This window comes from Bos mutus, chromosome 11, assembly GCF_027580195.1.
Source record: "Bos mutus isolate GX-2022 chromosome 11, NWIPB_WYAK_1.1, whole genome shotgun sequence".
Classification (NCBI taxonomy): domain Eukaryota; kingdom Metazoa; phylum Chordata; class Mammalia; order Artiodactyla; family Bovidae; genus Bos; species Bos mutus.
This window is the reverse complement of record NC_091627.1, coordinates 56,549,680-56,568,223: the sequence shown is the minus strand read 5'-3', so window position 1 is coordinate 56,568,223 and position 18,544 is coordinate 56,549,680. Positions and strand designations below refer to the sequence as shown.

Here is an 18,544-nt window from a genome sequence, read left to right as displayed (position 1 = left end):
CATGTCCATTAAGGTGGTGATGCCATCCAGCCATCTCATCTTCTGTTGACCCCTTCTCCTCCCGCCTTCAATCTTTCCCAGCATCAGGATCTTTTCAAATGAGTCAGTTCTTTACATCAGGTGGCCAAAGTATTGGTGTTTCAGCTTCAGCATCAGTCCTTCCAATGAATATTTAGGACTGATTTCCTTTAGGATGGACTGGTTGGATTTCCTTGCAGTCCAAGGGACTCTCAAGAGTCATCTCCAACACCACAGTTCAAAGCATCAATTCTTAGGCCCTTGGCTCTCTTTACAGTCCAACTCTCACATCCATATATGACTACTGGAAAAACCATAGCTTTGACTAGATGGACCTTTGTTGGCAAAGTAATGTCTCTGCTTTTTAATATACTCTCTAGGTTGGTCATAACCTTCCCTCCAAGGAGCAAGCATCTTTTAATTTCACAGCTGCAGTCACCATCTGCAGTGATTTTGGAGCCCAGAAAAATAAAGTGTGTCACTCTTTCCATTGCTTCCCCATCTATTTGCCATGAAGTGATGGGACCAGATGCTATGATCTTAGTTTTCTGAATGTTGAGCTTTAAGCCAACTTTTTCACTCTCCTCTTTCACTTTCATCAAGAGGCTCTTTAGTTCTTCTTCACTTTCTGTCATAAGGGTGGTGTCATCTGCATATCTGAGGTTATTGATATTTCTCCCGGCAATCTTGATTCCAGCTTGTGCTCTTCCAGCTCAGCGTTTCTCATGATGTACTCTGAATAGAAATTAAATAAGCAGGGTGACAATATACAGCCTTGACGTACTCCTTTTCCTATTTGGAACCAGTCTGTTGTCCCATGTCCAGTTCTAACTGTTGCTTCCTGACTTGCATACAGATGTCTCAGGAGGCAGGTCAGGTGGTCTGGTATTCCTGTCTGTTGAAGAATTTTCCAGTTTGTTGTGATCCACACAGTCAAAGGCTTTGGCATAATCAACAAAGCAGAAATAGATGTTTGTCTGGAGCTCTCTTGCTTTTTCAATGATCCAACAGATGTTGGCAATTTGATCTCTGGTTCCTCTGCCTTTTCTAAATCCAGCTTGAACATCTGGAAGTTCACGGTTCACATACTTTTTGAAGCCTGGCTTGGAGAATTTTGAGCATTACTTTGCTAGCATGTGAGATGAGTGCAATTAAGTGGTCATTTGAGCATTCTTTGGCATTGCCTTTCTTTAGGATTGGAATGAAACTGACCTTTTCCAGTCCTGTGGCCACTGCTGAGTTTTCCAAATTTGCTGGCATATGGAGTGCAGCACTTTCACAGCATCATCTTTCAGCATTTGAATAGCTCAACTGTAATTCCATCACCTCCACTAGCTTTGTTTGTAGTGATGCTTCCTAAGGCCCACTTGACTTCGTATTCCAGGATGTTTGGCTCTCAGTGAGTGATCACACCATCGTGATTATCTGCATTGTGAAGATCTTTTTTGTATAGTTCTACTGTGTATTCTTGCCACCTCTTCTTATAATATCTTCTGCTTCTGTTAGGTCCCTACCATTTCTGTTCTATATTGTGCCCATCTTTGCATGAAATGTTCCCTTGGTATCTCTAATTTTCTTGAAGAATGATTAGATGATTAGAATTCATTAGAATTAGATGATTCATTAGAATGACTGGAGAGCAGAAAAGGAGCACAGGGAAGTGAGACAGGGGACCCAGCGCTGGGAGGGATTTGAGTCCCAATCAGAAGGTGAGCAGAAGGGTGACTGGAATCAGTCAGGACTCTGAAGAGAAGCGAGTAGAAGATGGTGGGAGGAGGGAGTGACAGAGGGGAAGAGACGTTAGGAGGAGTCATTCGTTTCAGCAAGGGGAGACCCATCACACCAGCAAAATCCTCTCAGGCTGGGGGTTCCAGGCCTGTGGCTTGTACCTCAGGCAGGTAGTGGGGGTTTGGCAGTTTGGTCGTCATGTAGAACCTGAAGTTTTTATCATAATCAATGTCCGAGTCTCCAAGGCGAATCAGCAGTCGTCCACCACTGACGAAAGTCTGTTTCAATAGGATGGGTTCCAGAGCTGGATCCAGGGTCTCTCTAAGCTTAAACGTTAAAACAATAAAAAATATATTTTCAAAAGGCATTAAATGCATGGCAGCAACTTTTTCAAATTTCTTATTCAAACTTTACTCTGAACAGGCAAATTTTCAGTGCTTTTATGGATATTTCTTAAACTCCACTCACTCCCTCTAACAGAGTACATTTTCCAGAGTTTGTTTCCTTAATACTTTAGAGATAAGAACATGGGAAGGTCATATATTTATTTGGGCTAAATTTATACACAATTCATCCCCAAGAGAAAGCAGCTAAGAAAGAAGAGAAAGCAGCTAAGAAAGAAGAGAAAGCAGCTAAGAAAGAAGAATCCATAGGGTGGTCCTTGAACAGGCCCCAGACAAAGGAAACTCTGTTCACCTTCATGGTTTTTCTAGGTCAGGAACAGGCAAACTCCATCCTGCAGGCCGAATCTGGCCAATGGGGCCTGTTTTTGTATAACTCTTGAGCTAAGAATGGTTCTTACCTTTTTAAAGGATTGTAAAGCAAATAAACAAAACCCCCAAAGTAAACAAAACAAAGAAGAGTATTTGTTCAGAGAATGTTTGTAGACAGACTGCGCATACTAAGCTGCTTTAGTCATGTCTGACTCTGTGTGATCCATTGGACCACAGCCCACCAGCCTCCTCTGTCCAAGGGATTCTCCAGGCAAGAATACAGTATGTGACCTGAAAAAACCCAAATATCTGGCTTTTCACAGAAAGTTTGTAGATCTCTACTCTACGTGACAGTAATTTGTACCCCCCTCAAAGCAAATCTGATTGTGGTAAGAACATGGACATGTAGACATTGCCAACAACCCCCATGATAAACATCTTTATATCAGCTTGTATGTGATGGGGGCTTGGGAGCTGCCAAAATTTGATGTAATTTATAGCTAACCAGACCTGGACTTCTCTGGTGGCTCAGGTGGTAGAGAATCTGCCTGCAATGCGGGAGACTTGGGTTTAATCCCTGGGTCAGGGAGATCCCCTGGAGAAGGGAATGACAACCCACTCCAGTATTCTTGCCTGGGAAATCCCATGGACAGAGGAGCCTGGGGGGCTACAGTCCATGGGGTCACAAAGAATTGGACATGACTTAGAGACTAAACAACAACAATAGCTAACAAATCTATCTTAAATTGCGATGTGGTACCTGAGCATGCAATTTCTTAAAACAAAAGTTTATGAGATAAAAGTTTCCCTTACCACCCACAATACAATTTTGTGCTTTTTACTATTTTTATTTTTTTTAAAATATTTATTTATTTGGCTGCACTGGGTCTTAGTTGTAGTACATACAATCTTCTTTTTTTAGTTGCAGCATATGGGATCTAGTTCCCCAACCAGGGATTGAGCCCAGGTCCCCTACACTGGGAGCACAGAGTCTTAGCCACTGGACCACCAGGGAAGTCCCCAGTTTTGTGCTTTTTAAAGTCTATTCTATGAATAGACTCAGGTTCAATCCGTGGGTCAGGAAGATCCCCTGCAGAAGGAAATGGCAACCCACTCCAGTATTCTTGCCTAGGAAATCCCATGGACAGAGGAGACTGGGGGGGCTATAGTCCAAGGGGTCACAAAACAGGACTGAGCAATTAAACAAGAACAATGACAACTTGTTAAAGTGAATTTCATCTTCTGGAATCTACTTTTTAAACCTCCCATCCCCTGTAGTGATCAACTGCATGTGCCAAGCCTCTAGAAATTAGTATGTTAAACTGAACCAACTTAATGGAAATAAATACCTATAGGGCTTGTTTTCCAAAGAAAAATATTTTTTTAGAGTGGCACATTTATAAGCCTACCTAGGAATGTTGGAAAGCCATTGAAAAGTAACTCAGAGCAAGTTTTGTGAATGTAGTGATTAAATCACATTCCAGCTTTAAAAGTCATAACAAATGCAGATGAATTAAAAATACATAAAAATCTATTTCATTAAAAGATAGTGATTGAGATTGGTTAACTCTATTTCACACCCATGAATGGGTGGAGGCAAAGTTTGAAAATACCACTCCACAAATGTAGAAAGCAGTTAGGTGTATAATCTGAGTGACACCAACTCACAGAAAGCAAGAGAGACTCCCTGCCAAAGATTTTTGGAGCTCTCACCCTCTCCTGTAGCTTCAGACTTTAAATGGGGGCCTAGGACCCATTACAGAACCTTGCCCATTTTGGTCAAGGTCACAGCCACACACGGAGGATTCCTGTGCTCTTTGGAGCTCAGACTGAGAGCCTGGTAACTTGCTGTGGATTTTCTATACAATCAAGGCTGCTCAGATGGTTTACTTCACATTTCTGTGCCTCAGATTCCTCATTGGTAAAATGGAATAATAGTAGTAACCACCTTGTAAGGTGCAGTGTGGATTAAAGTGTTCATACACATAAAACACCAACATCAGAGTCCGGTGTGTAGGAAGCATTCAGTGAGTGATGCGTGTGTGTTAAGTTGCTTCAGTCGTGTTTGACTCTTTGCAACCCCATGGACTGTAGCCTGTCAGGCTCCTCTGTCCATGGAATTCTCCAGGCAAGAATACTGGAGTGGGTTGCCATGCTCTCCTCCAGGGGATCAAATCCACATCTCTTGCATGTCCTGCATTGCAGATGGATTCTTTATTGCTGAGCCACTGGGGAAGCCCATCAGTGAGTGGTACCTGTTTCTAATATTAGCTGCACCAGGCCAGGGTTGCAGCTAAGCTGCCTCAGGTCCTTGGTCTGTTCTGAACTTCTCGCCATTCTGTGGCTACAGAGATCCTTCTAGACACAGTTACACTGAGACTAAGCTCACAATGTTCATTTACTCATTCTTCTCTTATACAACTAGTATGGGAAATTAAGGAAATAAACTACAATTGTTACCCAGTTTCTTTTGTGTCCAAGGCTGCTGTATATGCTGTCCTCTTTGCCTGGAAAGCCTATCTTTCTGAGTGCTCATGGTGAACTCTTCATATAGGTCACAGCTTAAATGTTACCATTGGTAACCATGACGGTAGTCAGCTCTCCCCACCCTACCTCCTTATTAGCTATGTCTGCACTGGGTTTATCTCTTCGAAGTCCCTACTACAAATTCTCTTCGTCTCCTTTGTCTCATTTTTTCTCTCTTTTCTCTGTTTATTGTCTCTGTCCCCAACTAGATAGTCAACTTATTAAGGGCAAGAACCATCTTTGTATTATTTGCCATTGATTCTCAAACAATGTGTGTTGAATGAATGAACAGTTTCAAAAACATCCACTCTTGGAGTGATTTGATTCTGAAGAAATAAAGCACAAAGACTTAAAAATATATATACTTTTTTTAAAAAGTGAAAGTTTATACCATACCACTTAATTGAATTCTAACTTTATGTCTAAGTGGAAAATAATATTTATACTTATTGGGGTGCTTTACTGGCTTCACATCACTGGTTCAAGGAGACATGCCCTGATGAGGTTGCTGCTCTGAATTTCTGGCTAATGATCAAGAGCCACACGAGGCCTGAGAATCAGCAGTGTCAGAAGACAGTGACCATCCCACTTCACACCAAAGCAGTGTCTTCCAAAAACTGGTTCAGTGACAGACCATTATGAGAATGTATTGTTTAAGGAGCAAAGCAATAGGTTTGACCATTTAGAAAAGGGAGCTGACTGGTGTCTTTGTCATAATGTAGGCATTGCCTGTAGAGGATTTCAGATATGGTCTGAAGGTTGGAAACTAACACAAGGAAAAGAAAAAGTGAAAAAGCAAACCTCTTCTAGTAAGACGGGTAAACCAAGTCGGATTGAATTTTCAAGTGTGCGTAAGAAATTACTATCTGTGAGCTTAATGATCTTTAACCCATTTTTGCTTTCTTTGTTTCTTATCCAGCGGTTTGCCTGTATGAGAAAGCACAGAGTAGGACATTTCAGTTTGTAAAAATGTGAAAGTTTTTAAAGTTTAGAAACTATGTTCAATCTAGAAACAAGTTTGAAAGATTTTACACAGCAAAGGAAATATTTTGTTTAATGTTTTCATTCATTAAACGAAATGAAAAGACAACCCTCAGAATGGAAGAAAATATTTGCAGATGAAGCAACCAACAAGGAATTAATCTCCAAAATATATAAACAGCAGGTGCAGCTCAGTATCAAGAAAAAAACCAAACACCCCAATCAAAATATGGGTGGAAGATATAGCATTTCTCCAAAGAAGACATACAAATAGATAAAAATACACATGAAAAGATTCTCAATATTGTTAATTATTAGAGAAATGAGAATCAAAACTCGGAAAAGGCAATGGCACCCCATTCCAGTACTCTTGCTTGGAAAATCCCATGGATGGAGGAGCCTGGTGGGCTACAGTCCATGGGTCGGTAAGAGTCAGACACGACTGAGCGACTTCACTTTGACTTTTCACTTTCATGCATTGGAGAAGGAAATGGCAACCCACTCCAGTGTTCTTGCCTGGAGAATCCCAGGGACGGGGGAGCCTGGTGGGCTGCCGTCTATGGGGTTGCACAGAGTTGGCTACGACTGAAGCGACTTAGCAGCAGCAGCAGAATCAAAACTACAATGAGGTATCATTTCATACACTTCAGAATGGCTATCATCAAAAAAATCTACAAACAATAAATGCTGGAGAGGGTGTGGATAAAAGGGAACCCTCCTACATTGGTAGTAGGAATGTAAGCTGGTGCAGCCACTATGGAGAACAGTATGGAGATTTCTTAAAAAACTAAAAATAGAGTTCTCATATGATCCAGCAATCCCACTCCTGGGCATTTATCTGGAGAAAACAATAATTCAAAAATATATCAATGTATGAATCCCAGTGGTCTTGGCAGCACTATTTACAATCACCAAGACATGGAAGCAAACTAAATTTCCATCACAGAGGAATGAAAAAAAGATGTGGTACACCTATACAATGGAATATTATTCAGCCAAAAAAAGAACAAAATAATGATATTTGCAGCAACATGGATAAATATAGAGATTGCCATACTGAGTGAAGTAAGTCAGAGACAAACATCATATGATACCATTTATAAGTGGAATCTAAAACAAAAGGGTACTAATGAACTTATTTAGAAAACAGAAATAGAATTACAGATTTAGAAAGCAAACATGGTTACCAGAGAGTAAGTGAAAGTGAAAGTGAAGTCGCTCAGTCGTGTCTCTTTTCGACCCCATGGACAGTAGCCTGCTAGGCTCCTCCATCTATGGGATTTTCCAGGTAAGAGTACTGGAGTGGATTGCCATTTACTTCTCCAAGAGAGTAAGTAGGGGAAGGATAAATCAGAAGATTGGGATTGACATATACATACTGCTGCTGAGTCACTTCAGTCGTGTCTGACTGTGTGCAACCCCATAGACGGCAGCCCACCAGGCTCCCCCATCCCTGGGATTCTCCAGGCAAGAACACTGGAGTGGGTTGCCATTTCCTTCTCCAATGCATGAAAGTGAAAAGTCAAAGTGAAGTCGCTCATAAGGACCTACTGTATAGCATGGGGAACTCTACTCAGTACTCTGCAATGGCCTATATGGGAAAAGAATCTTAAAAAAGAGTGAATCTATAACAGATTCCCACTGGAAACTAATACAACATTGTAAGTCAATTATACCCTGATTTTAAAAAAATGTAAAATAAAAGAAAAATCACTCCCCTTGCAAATAAAAACACTTTTTAATTCTAATGTTTGGGATTCTTTTTTGTTGTTGTTCAAACTTGGGACAAATAAAGGTTTTTTTTTTTTTTTTTTCCTTTTCCATCTAGATTAAAAAAAAAAGTTCACACAAGGTTTTCAAGATCCATCTATGAAAATAAAGCTCATACAAGGTGTTCAAGATTGTCTCCTTTGCTTTCAAATGGACTCCATTTTCTAAACCCCATTTAGAACATGATGAGATGGTTAGATAGCACCACTGACTCAATGGACATGAATCTGAGCAAGCTCCAGGAGATAGTGAAGGACAGGGGAAGCCTGGAGTGCTGCAGTTCATTGGGTTGCAAAGAGTCAGACACGATTTAGTGATGAAACAACAGCCATTTAGAACAACTGATCCAAGGACTTAGGAGTCAGATAATGGAATTTAGTAAATTCCAGGAAAGCTGGCCCCAAATTCATCACATCAAAGTGTTAGTTGCTCAGTTGTGTCCGACTCCTTGCAACCGCAAGGACTGTAGCCCACCAGGCTCCTCTGTCCATGGAATTCTCCAGGCAAGAAACTGGAGTGGGTAACCACTCCCTTCCTAACCCAGGGATTGAACACGGGTCTCCTGCATTGCAGGAAGATACTTTACCACTAGCGCCAAATTCATCATACCCTGACTTCATTCTGACTCCTCAGAACTCTTAGGGACAAGGACTATACAGGAATGAATTTCTGCTCCCATAGAAAACAGAAAACAAATGGTCAACCCTCTGAATAAAACCAACCAAAATCAAGTGTGCAGAGCACTTGGACTCTTCCCTTTTTACTTTCTCCATAAAATGAGGATGTGAACTAGAAGACATCTTGATGGCCTTGTAGGTTTACGTTCAAGACCTTACAAGTACACTGAAGTCTACTTTTGGAATTTGTAATAGAATGATATTAAGCAGAGTTAGTAGGCTGCTCTTCATCTGAAGCACTGGTTACAGACCTGATCTTGGGGATCAATCATCAAAGGCCACCGTCTGCCTTGAGTAACCAGAATGCCATTTTCCGTTGATATCAAGTCCCGGGGCAGCCCGTCTGTGTTCCACTGCCGTATTTCGTAGGGATCGCCGAGAGTGTTAATGAGACTGAAGTCGGGATTGATTGGGATCTCCAGAGACTGACAGTCCTGGATCCAATACTCTATAAGCTGTTGAAGGAGAAAAGCTTACTTGTATATGAGTCAGGAACACTTAGTAAATGAGGATTCACAAAACAAGTCCTACCAGGCTCCACAGGCATCCTGGAATCCGAGCCCAGGACATAAGAAGTGGACAAAGAATTAGGAGATCCGGGGGCTAGAACTACACCATTAGCTAGGTGTGGCTTTGGGCACATCATATGTGCTGTCGGGACCCCAGGTTTCTCAAGTATAAAACACAGGGGTTGTCATAGTAGTCTTCACTCTGGGGAGAGTCTGAGACCACGTGGAGAAGTTGGGGGTTCCCACAATGACCTTGGGTGATCCTGGGAATTAGCAGATGAGGCAGAGGGCTATTAGCATTCACCTCCTTCAGTGAATGGTGCAGACATGCACAACAGTTTCCCCCAACAGCACTCCTGGCCCTCCTGCTTGATTAGAATCAGTTGATCCCTGAGCTCCTGGAGAGACTCTATGAGTCTTACACCAACTAGGTTTTAGAACTCAAGGTCAGGGCAAAACATGTCTTAAAAGGCAGTTCATAAAAGTGTTTTGCAAATATCTCCAAATAATCCCTGCTCTTGCCCATTGCTGAGCCTGTGTAGCAGCCTCGCCAGTTCAGAACATTTCATCCTGGCTGAATTTGGTGCCACTTCTGATCCTAGGGGTGGGAGACTCCTGTCTCTTTTTCTTCTCCCAGGTTGCTGTGTTGTGTAAGCAAAGCTGTGAGTAACTTTCTAAGGCAGGAGAGGAAAAGAAGGACTGTGTTAAGGAAAGCCTAGGGATACAGGGGAGTCCATTGGACTGCCAAACTAGTGAATTCTAAAGGAAATCAACTCTGAATTTTCAATGAAAGGACTGATGCTGAAGCTGAAGCTCCAATACTTCGGCCACTTGATGGGAAAAACTGACTCATTGGAAAAGACCCTGATGCTGGGAAAGATCAAGGCAGGAGGAGAAGGGGGTGACAGAGGATGAGATGGTTGGATGGCATCACCAACTAAATGGACATGAGTTTGAGCAAACTCTGGGAGATGGTGTGGGACAGGGAAGCCTGGTGTGCTGCAGTTCATGGGATAGCAAAGTGTCAGACATGACTTAGTGACTGAACAACAACAATAGGAGAGGTGGTGGGTAGTGGAATGTAGACCTAAGTTTCCATCATGGAGAACCTCCCTCTAAACCCAGAACCTCCCTCTAAACCCAGAAAAATGACGCACACATCCCGCTGTATCCTGCTAAAGCAGTATCAGCTGCTTCTCAGTCCTCACAGGAAATATGTTTGCTCACCGATTGCCTGTACTGGGCTGTGAAGGCCCCGTAGTAGGCCACACAAGCTGCTGCTATGAACACATTCCCAACGATATTCGATATCTCCTCATTGAATTTCTGGATGCTTTCTTCCCATCGGACTTGCTCGTCTCCTAACGCAGCCGTCAGCTTTCCAGCACGTACCAGACGTGCTTTGGTCAGTGCCATTGTCTTTGCTAGAAAATCGAAAGAAAATCAGGTTATTTCATTCAGTATTTTCCTACAGTATAAGAAGTTTACTCATCTGCTTCTGCTTATAGCAGAATGACCATTATTTGGTTAATGATGTCAATACATCTCTGGTCCTCAGGCCACTTTAGCCCAAGTTCTCACTTCAAAGCCAAGTCCAAGTTCTTTGAATCGCCTATGCAGAGAGTTCCTTTCACTTTATTTTAAATTAATTAATTTTAAATTGGAGTATAGTTGCTTTACACAGCTATGTCAATTTCTGCTGTACCACAGAGTGAATCAGCCATATATAAAAATATATTTATATATTTATAAATAAATATATTTATATATTTTATATGTAAAGGGAAGGCGATCCTTTTTGGATCGCCTTCCCTTTTAGATCACCACAGAGTACTGAGTAGAGTTCCCTGTGCTATACAGTAGGTTCTCCTTAGTAATCTATTTTATGGGGGCTTCCCTGGTGGCTCAGACAGTAAAGAATCTGCCTGCAATGCAAACGACCTGGGTTGGATCCCTGGGTCAGGAAGATCCTCTGCAGAAGGAAATGGCAACCCCCTCCAGTATTCTTGCCTGAAGAATTCCATAGACAGAGGAGTCCAGTGGGCTATAGTCAACGGTGTCCCAAAGAGTCTGATATGAATTTATATATAGTATCAACAGCATGTATATGTCAATCCCAACTTTTCAATTCATCCTTCCCTGTTCCCATTTGGTATCCATATGTTTGTTCTTCACATCTGTGACAGAGAGCTCCTTTTTGATACTCCTTTCTTCTGCCTGAAGACAGAGCTCTCTTTTTGCCCCTGTAGTATTTATTTTCTGGATCAAATTCACGTGCTGCTCTGTCTTATTCAGACATAGAAGGTGAATACATACAATATACTCAGTTCTTCTAATGTTATACTTGAAGGTTAAGACCATCCATCTAATGCAAATATGGCCATATGTTGGATGGAAGCTGAGATCTGACTGCCTGAAAACACTGTCTCCTTTGGGAAATCTGGCATTTCCTAACCAACACAAGTTTTACGAGTTACTTACCCAGACTTTCTTTCTCATTCACACCTTCGTCATACTCATCTTGTAAGGCTTGTATTTGTTCTTCCACTTGTCTTAGTAATGCTTGCTTTTCTTTCAAAGTAGCCATAGTGATATCAAGTTCAGCCTAATAAAATCAAGTAAATGTTTTAAGAACAAGCTCCAAAGAGGGTTGAATTTGCCCATTTATAATGGGCTATTTTTTAAAAAATCAGATTTACTTTCTCTTTCTCCCCAAAAGATTTTGTTCTAAAAGATTTTGATATGATATACAAAATTAAACCAAGTATAAAATAGAATAAAATATAAGAGGAGGACCAAACAGAACAAAACAAAGCCCAGTGAATCATAGAAAGATTAGCAAAACAGATATACTAAGCATTTGGAGGTGAGTTAGTTACTATAATGAACTATTAACTTTAAATGATAAGACAGGGCTTCCCTGTAACTCTGGAGCCAGGGAGCTGCAACTACTGAGCCCATGTGCTGCGACTACTGAGCACCACGAGCCCTAGAGCCCATGCTTCACGACAAGAGAAGCCACTGCAGTGAGAAGCTGTGCACTGAGAGAGTAGACCCTGCTCACCGCAGCTAGAGAAAAGGCCTGAACAGCAATGATGACTCAGTACAGCTAAAAATAAATAAGTATTTAAAAAATGATAAAACAAATGAAATATTCATGCAATAGTGAAAACTAATCTTTCCTAACTAGTTCTCTAGAGCAGAGGTCTGCAACTATGGCTTGCAGGCCAAATCCAGCCTGCTACCTATTTTTGTGTGGTTACAGTTTTAAATGGTTAGGGGAAAAAAAATCAAAGGGATAATATTTCATAACACACGATAATTGTATGAAATTTGAATTTCAATGACCATAAATAAAGTTATATTGAAACACAGCCACACTTGTTCATGTTTGAATCTTTTTTTTTTTTTTTAATGTTTACTTTTTATTTGGCTATGCGGGGTCATAGTTGTGGCATGTGGGATCTTTAGTTGCGGCATATAAACTCTCAATTGCAGCATGTGAGATCTGGTTCCCTAATCAGGGATCAAACCGGGCCCACAGCATTGGGAACATGAAATAACAATCTCTACTAGCTATTCTGGGCTTCCCTGATGGCTCAGATAGTAAAGAATCTGCCTGCAATGCAGGAGCCCAGGTTCAACTGCTTCAGTTGAGAAGATCCCCTAAAGAAGGGAATGGCGACCTACTCCAGTATTCTTGCCTGGAGAATTCCATGGACAGAGGAGCCTGGTGGGCTAGAGTCCGTGAGATCACAAAGAGTCAGACACAACTGAGCAACTAACACTTTTGTGAAAACGAAAAATAATCTTCAAGAGCATGGTTACTGTCTGTATTGCATAGGGTCTCAGTGGTACCACAAAAGAAGCTTGAATGATGATCATGGTCATTGATTCTATAAGATATCACAACACAGACAATATACCTGTGCAGCACGGAGTTTCTGTCTCTTTGGCTCGACTTCTTTGACAACTCGGGAATACAAATCCATGGCTCTTACCCACATGCACATGGATTTACATGCTTTGGACACTTTCTCAACTTTTTCAGGCACAAAATCAGGATTATTAATATATTTTTGAAGTTTTGCCAAGATTTGAGGCTTAATATTTTCCTTATCATATTCTAAAAGTCTTCTTAGGAAGTTAGAGTCACCAAGAAGTTGCTTTGCTGTTGGCCAGTCAGGTCTAAAAGACACAAATGGTAAGTTAATAGCATTGCAATAAAGGAATGTGACAACAAAGAAATGTATTCCTTTGAGAACATTAAGATATTATTCTACAGATTAAAAAAAGACTATATGTCAATTATGCATGATTTCATGGAATTGGACTGCAAGGAGATCAAACCAGTCAACCCTAAAGGAAATCAAGCTTCAATATTCATTGGAAAGACTAATGCTGAAGCTCCAATACTTTAGCCACCTGATGCAAAGAGCCAGTTCATGCTGGGAAAGACTGAGAGCAAGAGGAGAAGGGGATGACAGGATGAGATGGTTGGATGGCATCACCAACTCAGTGGACTTGAGTTTGAGCAAACTCTGGGAGATAGTGAAGGACACAGAAGCCTGGCATGCTGCAGTCCATGGGGTTGCAAAGAGTTGGACACTACTTAATGACTGAACAACAACAACGTCAACTGTCTATGTCATTAGTTATGTAACAATTTAACTTGCTCTCTTCCTATTATAAAGGAAATACAACACAATTTACTGAAAGCATTTTGCTAGGCTTTAAGAGCACCATGACTTACTACTTTTGTTTTCTAGGCATATATTTATGCTATTTACTTTCATAGTGTGTATAGCCTGTTTTTTCTTTTTAATATTTACAATGATTTTTCCGAAAATGTTCTTATTTACTGGTTGAAAGTGTTAGGTGCTCAGTTGTGTATGACTCTTTGCGACCCCATGGACTGTAGCCCACCAGGCTCCTCCGTCCATGGAATTCTCCAGGCAAGTATATACTGGAGTAGGTTGCCATTTCCTCCTCCAAGGGATCTTCCTGGCCCAGGGATCAAACGTGGGTTTCCTGCATTGCAGGCTATCTGAGCCACCAGGGAAGCCCCATTTACTGGTTGAGCTATAGTTATAAAAACTCACTTTGTTTGTATCTAACTGACTTGCAAAATTTGTAGAATGACATTTGTGTTAATTTCCACCCCAAATGAGTTTTGTTTTACTGCTACTATTACTATTGTTATTTCTAAGCAAGAGAGAAAATCGAAGATAATCTAAAGAAGCTATAAAGATAGGTGTTTAGTGATGTACCATTTGTGTGTCACTTATAATTAAAAAAAAAATACTATTGGGACTTCCCTGGTGGTACAGTGGTTGGAAATCTGCCTGGCAATGAAGGGGACTTGGTCTGGGCAAATTCCATGATGTTCCATGGGCCAGCTAAGATCGAGCACCACAACTACTGAAGTCTGCCTGCTCTAGAGACCGTGCTGTGCACCAAGAGAAGCCACCACAACGAGAAGCCGGCATACTATAACCGAGCTGGACAGCAGCCCCTGCTCACCGCAGCTAGAGAAAGCCCGCGTAGCAATGAAGACCAAGTAGCCAAAAATAAAAATAAATTAATTAATTAAAAAAATACTATTAAAGTATCAATCAATTTGTTGGATGACTGATTGAATCAATGAGAGGGTGAACAAAAGAATGAAAACATGTAAATGAGAATGAAGGAAAAAAGCAAAGAAATTCCACCAGGCATTTTGTATTGGGTGATTGTGAGGCACTCACTTGGCATTCAAGAGAATGGAGATGGCTTCCATCACGGTCATGACCATATCTGGGGGCTTTGTGAAAACTCTGATTTCAGATATATCTGCTTTATCTAAGGAATCCAACGCTTTGTTAGCAGCATCGAGGGCAGGGAGCGCTTCTTCAAGATCTCGCTGAGCATCGTCAGCTATGGCTTGGGTCTCTTCGGCTTTCACTTTTGCTATCGCTTCATCTTCTTGCACAATGCTACGGACCTAATCATTGAAACATGACTGCTCAAGTGATCTCAGTATGTGAATTTCAATGTTTAAAAACAAAGTGAATAATGGATAACCGATAAGGACCTATTGTATAGCACATGGAACTCTGTTCAATGTTATGTGGCAGCCTGAATGGAAGGTGGGTTTGGGGGAGAATGGATATATGTATATGTATACCCCAGAACAAAATAAAAAGTTTAAAAAGTAAAAAAAAAAACAAAATAAGGCAAATAATAGTGAGTTATATTTACTCTTGAATCAGACCAATGATGAAAGATTAGGTATACTGCATTTTACACTCTTCTTTGTCCATCTCATGGCATGATGATAAAATAATGGAGATAAGAGTTATAAGAACGAATAACTAATTCATTCTTGGGAGAAGATTGGATGCTTTATATTTGTAGCTTGTACTTTTCTTACAACTTTCTCTGTCCCATTCATTGCATTTCCTGATTATCAGGGAGAGAGCCAGGATTAAAAGCATGGCTAAACTGATCTACCAGTTCATTGTTTTAACAACATATTGAAATTAAATTTAATAACACATCTAAAAAGTCCATTCTTTATCATTGTACGTAAGGGGTCAGCTGGCAGTCAAAGCGTCCTCACCCACCCTCAGGTGATGCTGCATACCTGATCCGCATTTTCTTGATCCACCGCCAGTTTGTCCATCAGGGCTTCAACATCTTGTGATTTTGTTAAAAGGACAGGTTCTAAAGCTGAAAGATCTAATTTCATTTTATCTACTAGTACATTTGTTTCTAATAGCTTGGTGAGACCATTCTTCACCCGTTCACGTGCCTACACGACAAAGAAAATAACTATTATGTTGAGTATTACAAACTATGAGTTTATTGGTATCTCTATCTGATTTATGCACTAGAATTTTGCATTGGCAGAATTAGTGAATCGGTTTGTAATACTTAACACTGAACGTACAGGAACACATGGCCCTGAAGTTCACCACAGTGGGTTTGGATCCCTGTCCCCTGGCCACGGGAGTAGGGCATCACTGAGGGATCACACTGTATTATTTTTAGCTCCTGTGGTAGCTTGGTAGCATGGTGAATGAATTAAGGACAAATTCAGATAGAAATTCCTGGAGTTCACATCTCTGGGAGCTTGTTCCCTTAGGATGGACCAGCAGGGCTGAGGCCACTGGAGACAAACAGTGTCCCAGATACTTATCTCTGGTTGCTGATGTGTCCACAGGGGTAGGAAACCCTTGACTAGAATCAAAGGGCAGTATATGGTAAATAAGCCACCTGGGAATAACTTTTTTGAGGATGAGACAGAAAAGGTGGTTCAAATAGGCTGGTTTCAAAAATATGTCACATTATTTTACTAGGCATACATTTACCAGGTAATATCCATTGAAAAACACTTAAAATATCTAAATGATAAATGATTTCATTTTTGTTATTTAAAATGTTGAAAATTTTAGGTCATGTTAATAGCTTAATGATGATTACAATGATGACGATGTAGTAAGCAGTCACTATTTTGAGCACTTATTTGTATCAGATCATATTCCAATACTTCACAAACAGTATCTTATTTAAATTCTACCACAATCCAAGAGGTAGATACAGATTTTTAAAAACCTTATTTTGTACTAAGATTGGAGTAGTTACAAAACCTTCTCCAAGTTGTTCAGGAAGAAAGAGTCAGAAATGAGGTGCTACCTGGTCTGCCTGACACCAGAGTCCTTGCTCTGAATGGGAACCACTGATAGGTAAGACAACCAAACTCCCATCTCCATTACTAAACCAAAAGTTTTCCTTCTTACTAAACACTGCAGAGGTGGCTAGATATGGGCTTAACTTTAATTCTGTTACAATGTCCATATCACATCCCTGAGTCAAGGACACTTATGTAAATGATAGAAGACAAAATATTAAATAAGGGCAAGGCCTCTAGATGATCAACACAATATACTTTTTGGTCATATTGTAGGTTGTCAAGGGCATGTTAGGATGGAGAGATGTCCAACAGGCAAGACGGCACATAGATCTTCCACACATTCTGGTAAAGGTTTTGAGATCAAGCAAAAAAAAAAAATTTTTTTTAAATTAATAATACTAAACTTACAGAAACCAACTGCTTCCTCTTTTCAGTCAGCATAGACAGGTAGAGATTGATGAGTTCCAAGTAGGAGGTGGGTGTTGTGTAGTACCTTCTCCGGAGCTCTGTGTAATAGCGTTCTGCCATATTGGAGACACTCAGGTGGACATTCACACACATGAGGGAAAGCTTTTCTCTCAGTTCTTCATTTACGGCATCAACATTTGAGAAAAACGTCTTTGATACAGAAAGAAGTGCTTCTCTGGGCCACTGTAAATAAAGATATGATTTGGAAAGTCAGTTGTTCATTTCCATAATGCACGGTTTAACTATTAAGAAAAATGCATTTCTCTGCAATTCTTCCTCACCTTGGCCCCCCTTCACTGTAACTCCTACTTGTGTCCATGATGTTTCATGAACTGATGGCTGTGTTCATTAGACAGGGGTCTGGGTCTGCATTTGCACAGTGTCTGCTACATAGAAGTTACTCAATAACTACTGTTGGTTGAATGAATAAGTTAGTCAGTTCAGTCGCTCAGTTGTGTCCGACTCTTTGTGACCCCCATGGACTGCAGCATGCCAGGTATCCTTGTCTATCACCAACTCCCAGAGCTTACTCAAACTCATGTCCATTGAGTCAGTGATGCCATCCAATAATCTCATCTGTCATCCCCTTCTTCTCCCACCTTTAATCTTTCCCAGCATCAGGGTCTTTTCAAATGAGTCAGTTCTTCAAATCAGGTGGTCAAAGTACTGGAGCTTCAGCTTCAGCATCAGTCCTTCCAATGAATATTCAGGACTGGTTTCCTTTAGGATGGACTAGTTGGATCTCCTTGCAGCCCAGGGGATTCTCAAGAGTTTTCTCCAATACCACAGTTCAAAAGCATCAATTCTTCAGTGCTCAGCTTTCTATATAGTCCAACTCTCACATCCATATGTGACTACTGGAAAAACCAAAGCTTTGACTAGACAGACCTTTGTTGGCAAAGTAATATCTCTGCTTTTTAATATGCTGTCTAGGTTGATTGAATGAATGTCTAGGTTGAATGAATAAATGTGGCTGTTTTTAATTTCATAACTAAAATCACATACATTACAAGGATCTCATGTCCTCACTCTGCCTATTATACAATTTGAACTTGGTATAATCACTGTCCTGTTCATCTCAACTCATTTGCTCCTCTCCTAACTCTTTGAGCTCAACTGAACATCAGTCAAATGCAACTCTCTGTTACCCCATGTCTACAATCATGCAGCTAGCACAGCTAGAGAAAAACCCATAGCTGTGCTAACTGGTCTCATTGTCAATTCATGACAACTAGCTCAAGCGAGTTCTTAGTGCAGCCTGGAAAAACTTCTGTGTTGTCTCACCCATCACTTCTGATTCCTCTGAGTATTTCACACCCTATGTTACTTCCTAAGACTGCTAACACTTCCTCTCTCTTCTTTACCATTCATGACTTTGCTCCCTACATCATTAAAAAAATAGAAGCAATGCAAATAGAACTTCAGTGAGCTTCCACCCTGTCTTCCCCTCTACCTGCATTTTATGCTCTGGGGTGAGCT

At 40.8% G+C, this 18,544-nt stretch overlaps 1 protein-coding gene across 3 annotated transcripts in view; it reads right to left on the bottom strand.

Annotated features, from left to right (window-relative positions):
• Nucleotides 1-18,544, bottom strand: part of DNAH6 (dynein axonemal heavy chain 6) — a 271,508-nt gene that overhangs the window by 75,057 nt on the left and 177,907 nt on the right. For all 3 annotated transcript variants that reach the window (XM_070379404.1, XM_070379405.1, XM_070379406.1), the window contains exons 49-57: nucleotides 17,006-17,248; nucleotides 15,548-15,715; nucleotides 14,670-14,905; nucleotides 12,849-13,110; nucleotides 11,404-11,527; nucleotides 10,150-10,346; nucleotides 8,665-8,868; nucleotides 5,787-5,912; nucleotides 1,908-2,072 (exon numbers count right to left, since the gene is read on the bottom strand). In XM_070379404.1, the coding sequence (XP_070235505.1) occupies nucleotides 1,908-2,072; nucleotides 5,787-5,912; nucleotides 8,665-8,868; nucleotides 10,150-10,346; nucleotides 11,404-11,527; nucleotides 12,849-13,110; nucleotides 14,670-14,905; nucleotides 15,548-15,715; nucleotides 17,006-17,248 (1,725 nt within the window). The remainder of the gene's footprint in view (nucleotides 1-1,907; nucleotides 2,073-5,786; nucleotides 5,913-8,664; nucleotides 8,869-10,149; nucleotides 10,347-11,403; nucleotides 11,528-12,848; nucleotides 13,111-14,669; nucleotides 14,906-15,547; nucleotides 15,716-17,005; nucleotides 17,249-18,544) is intronic.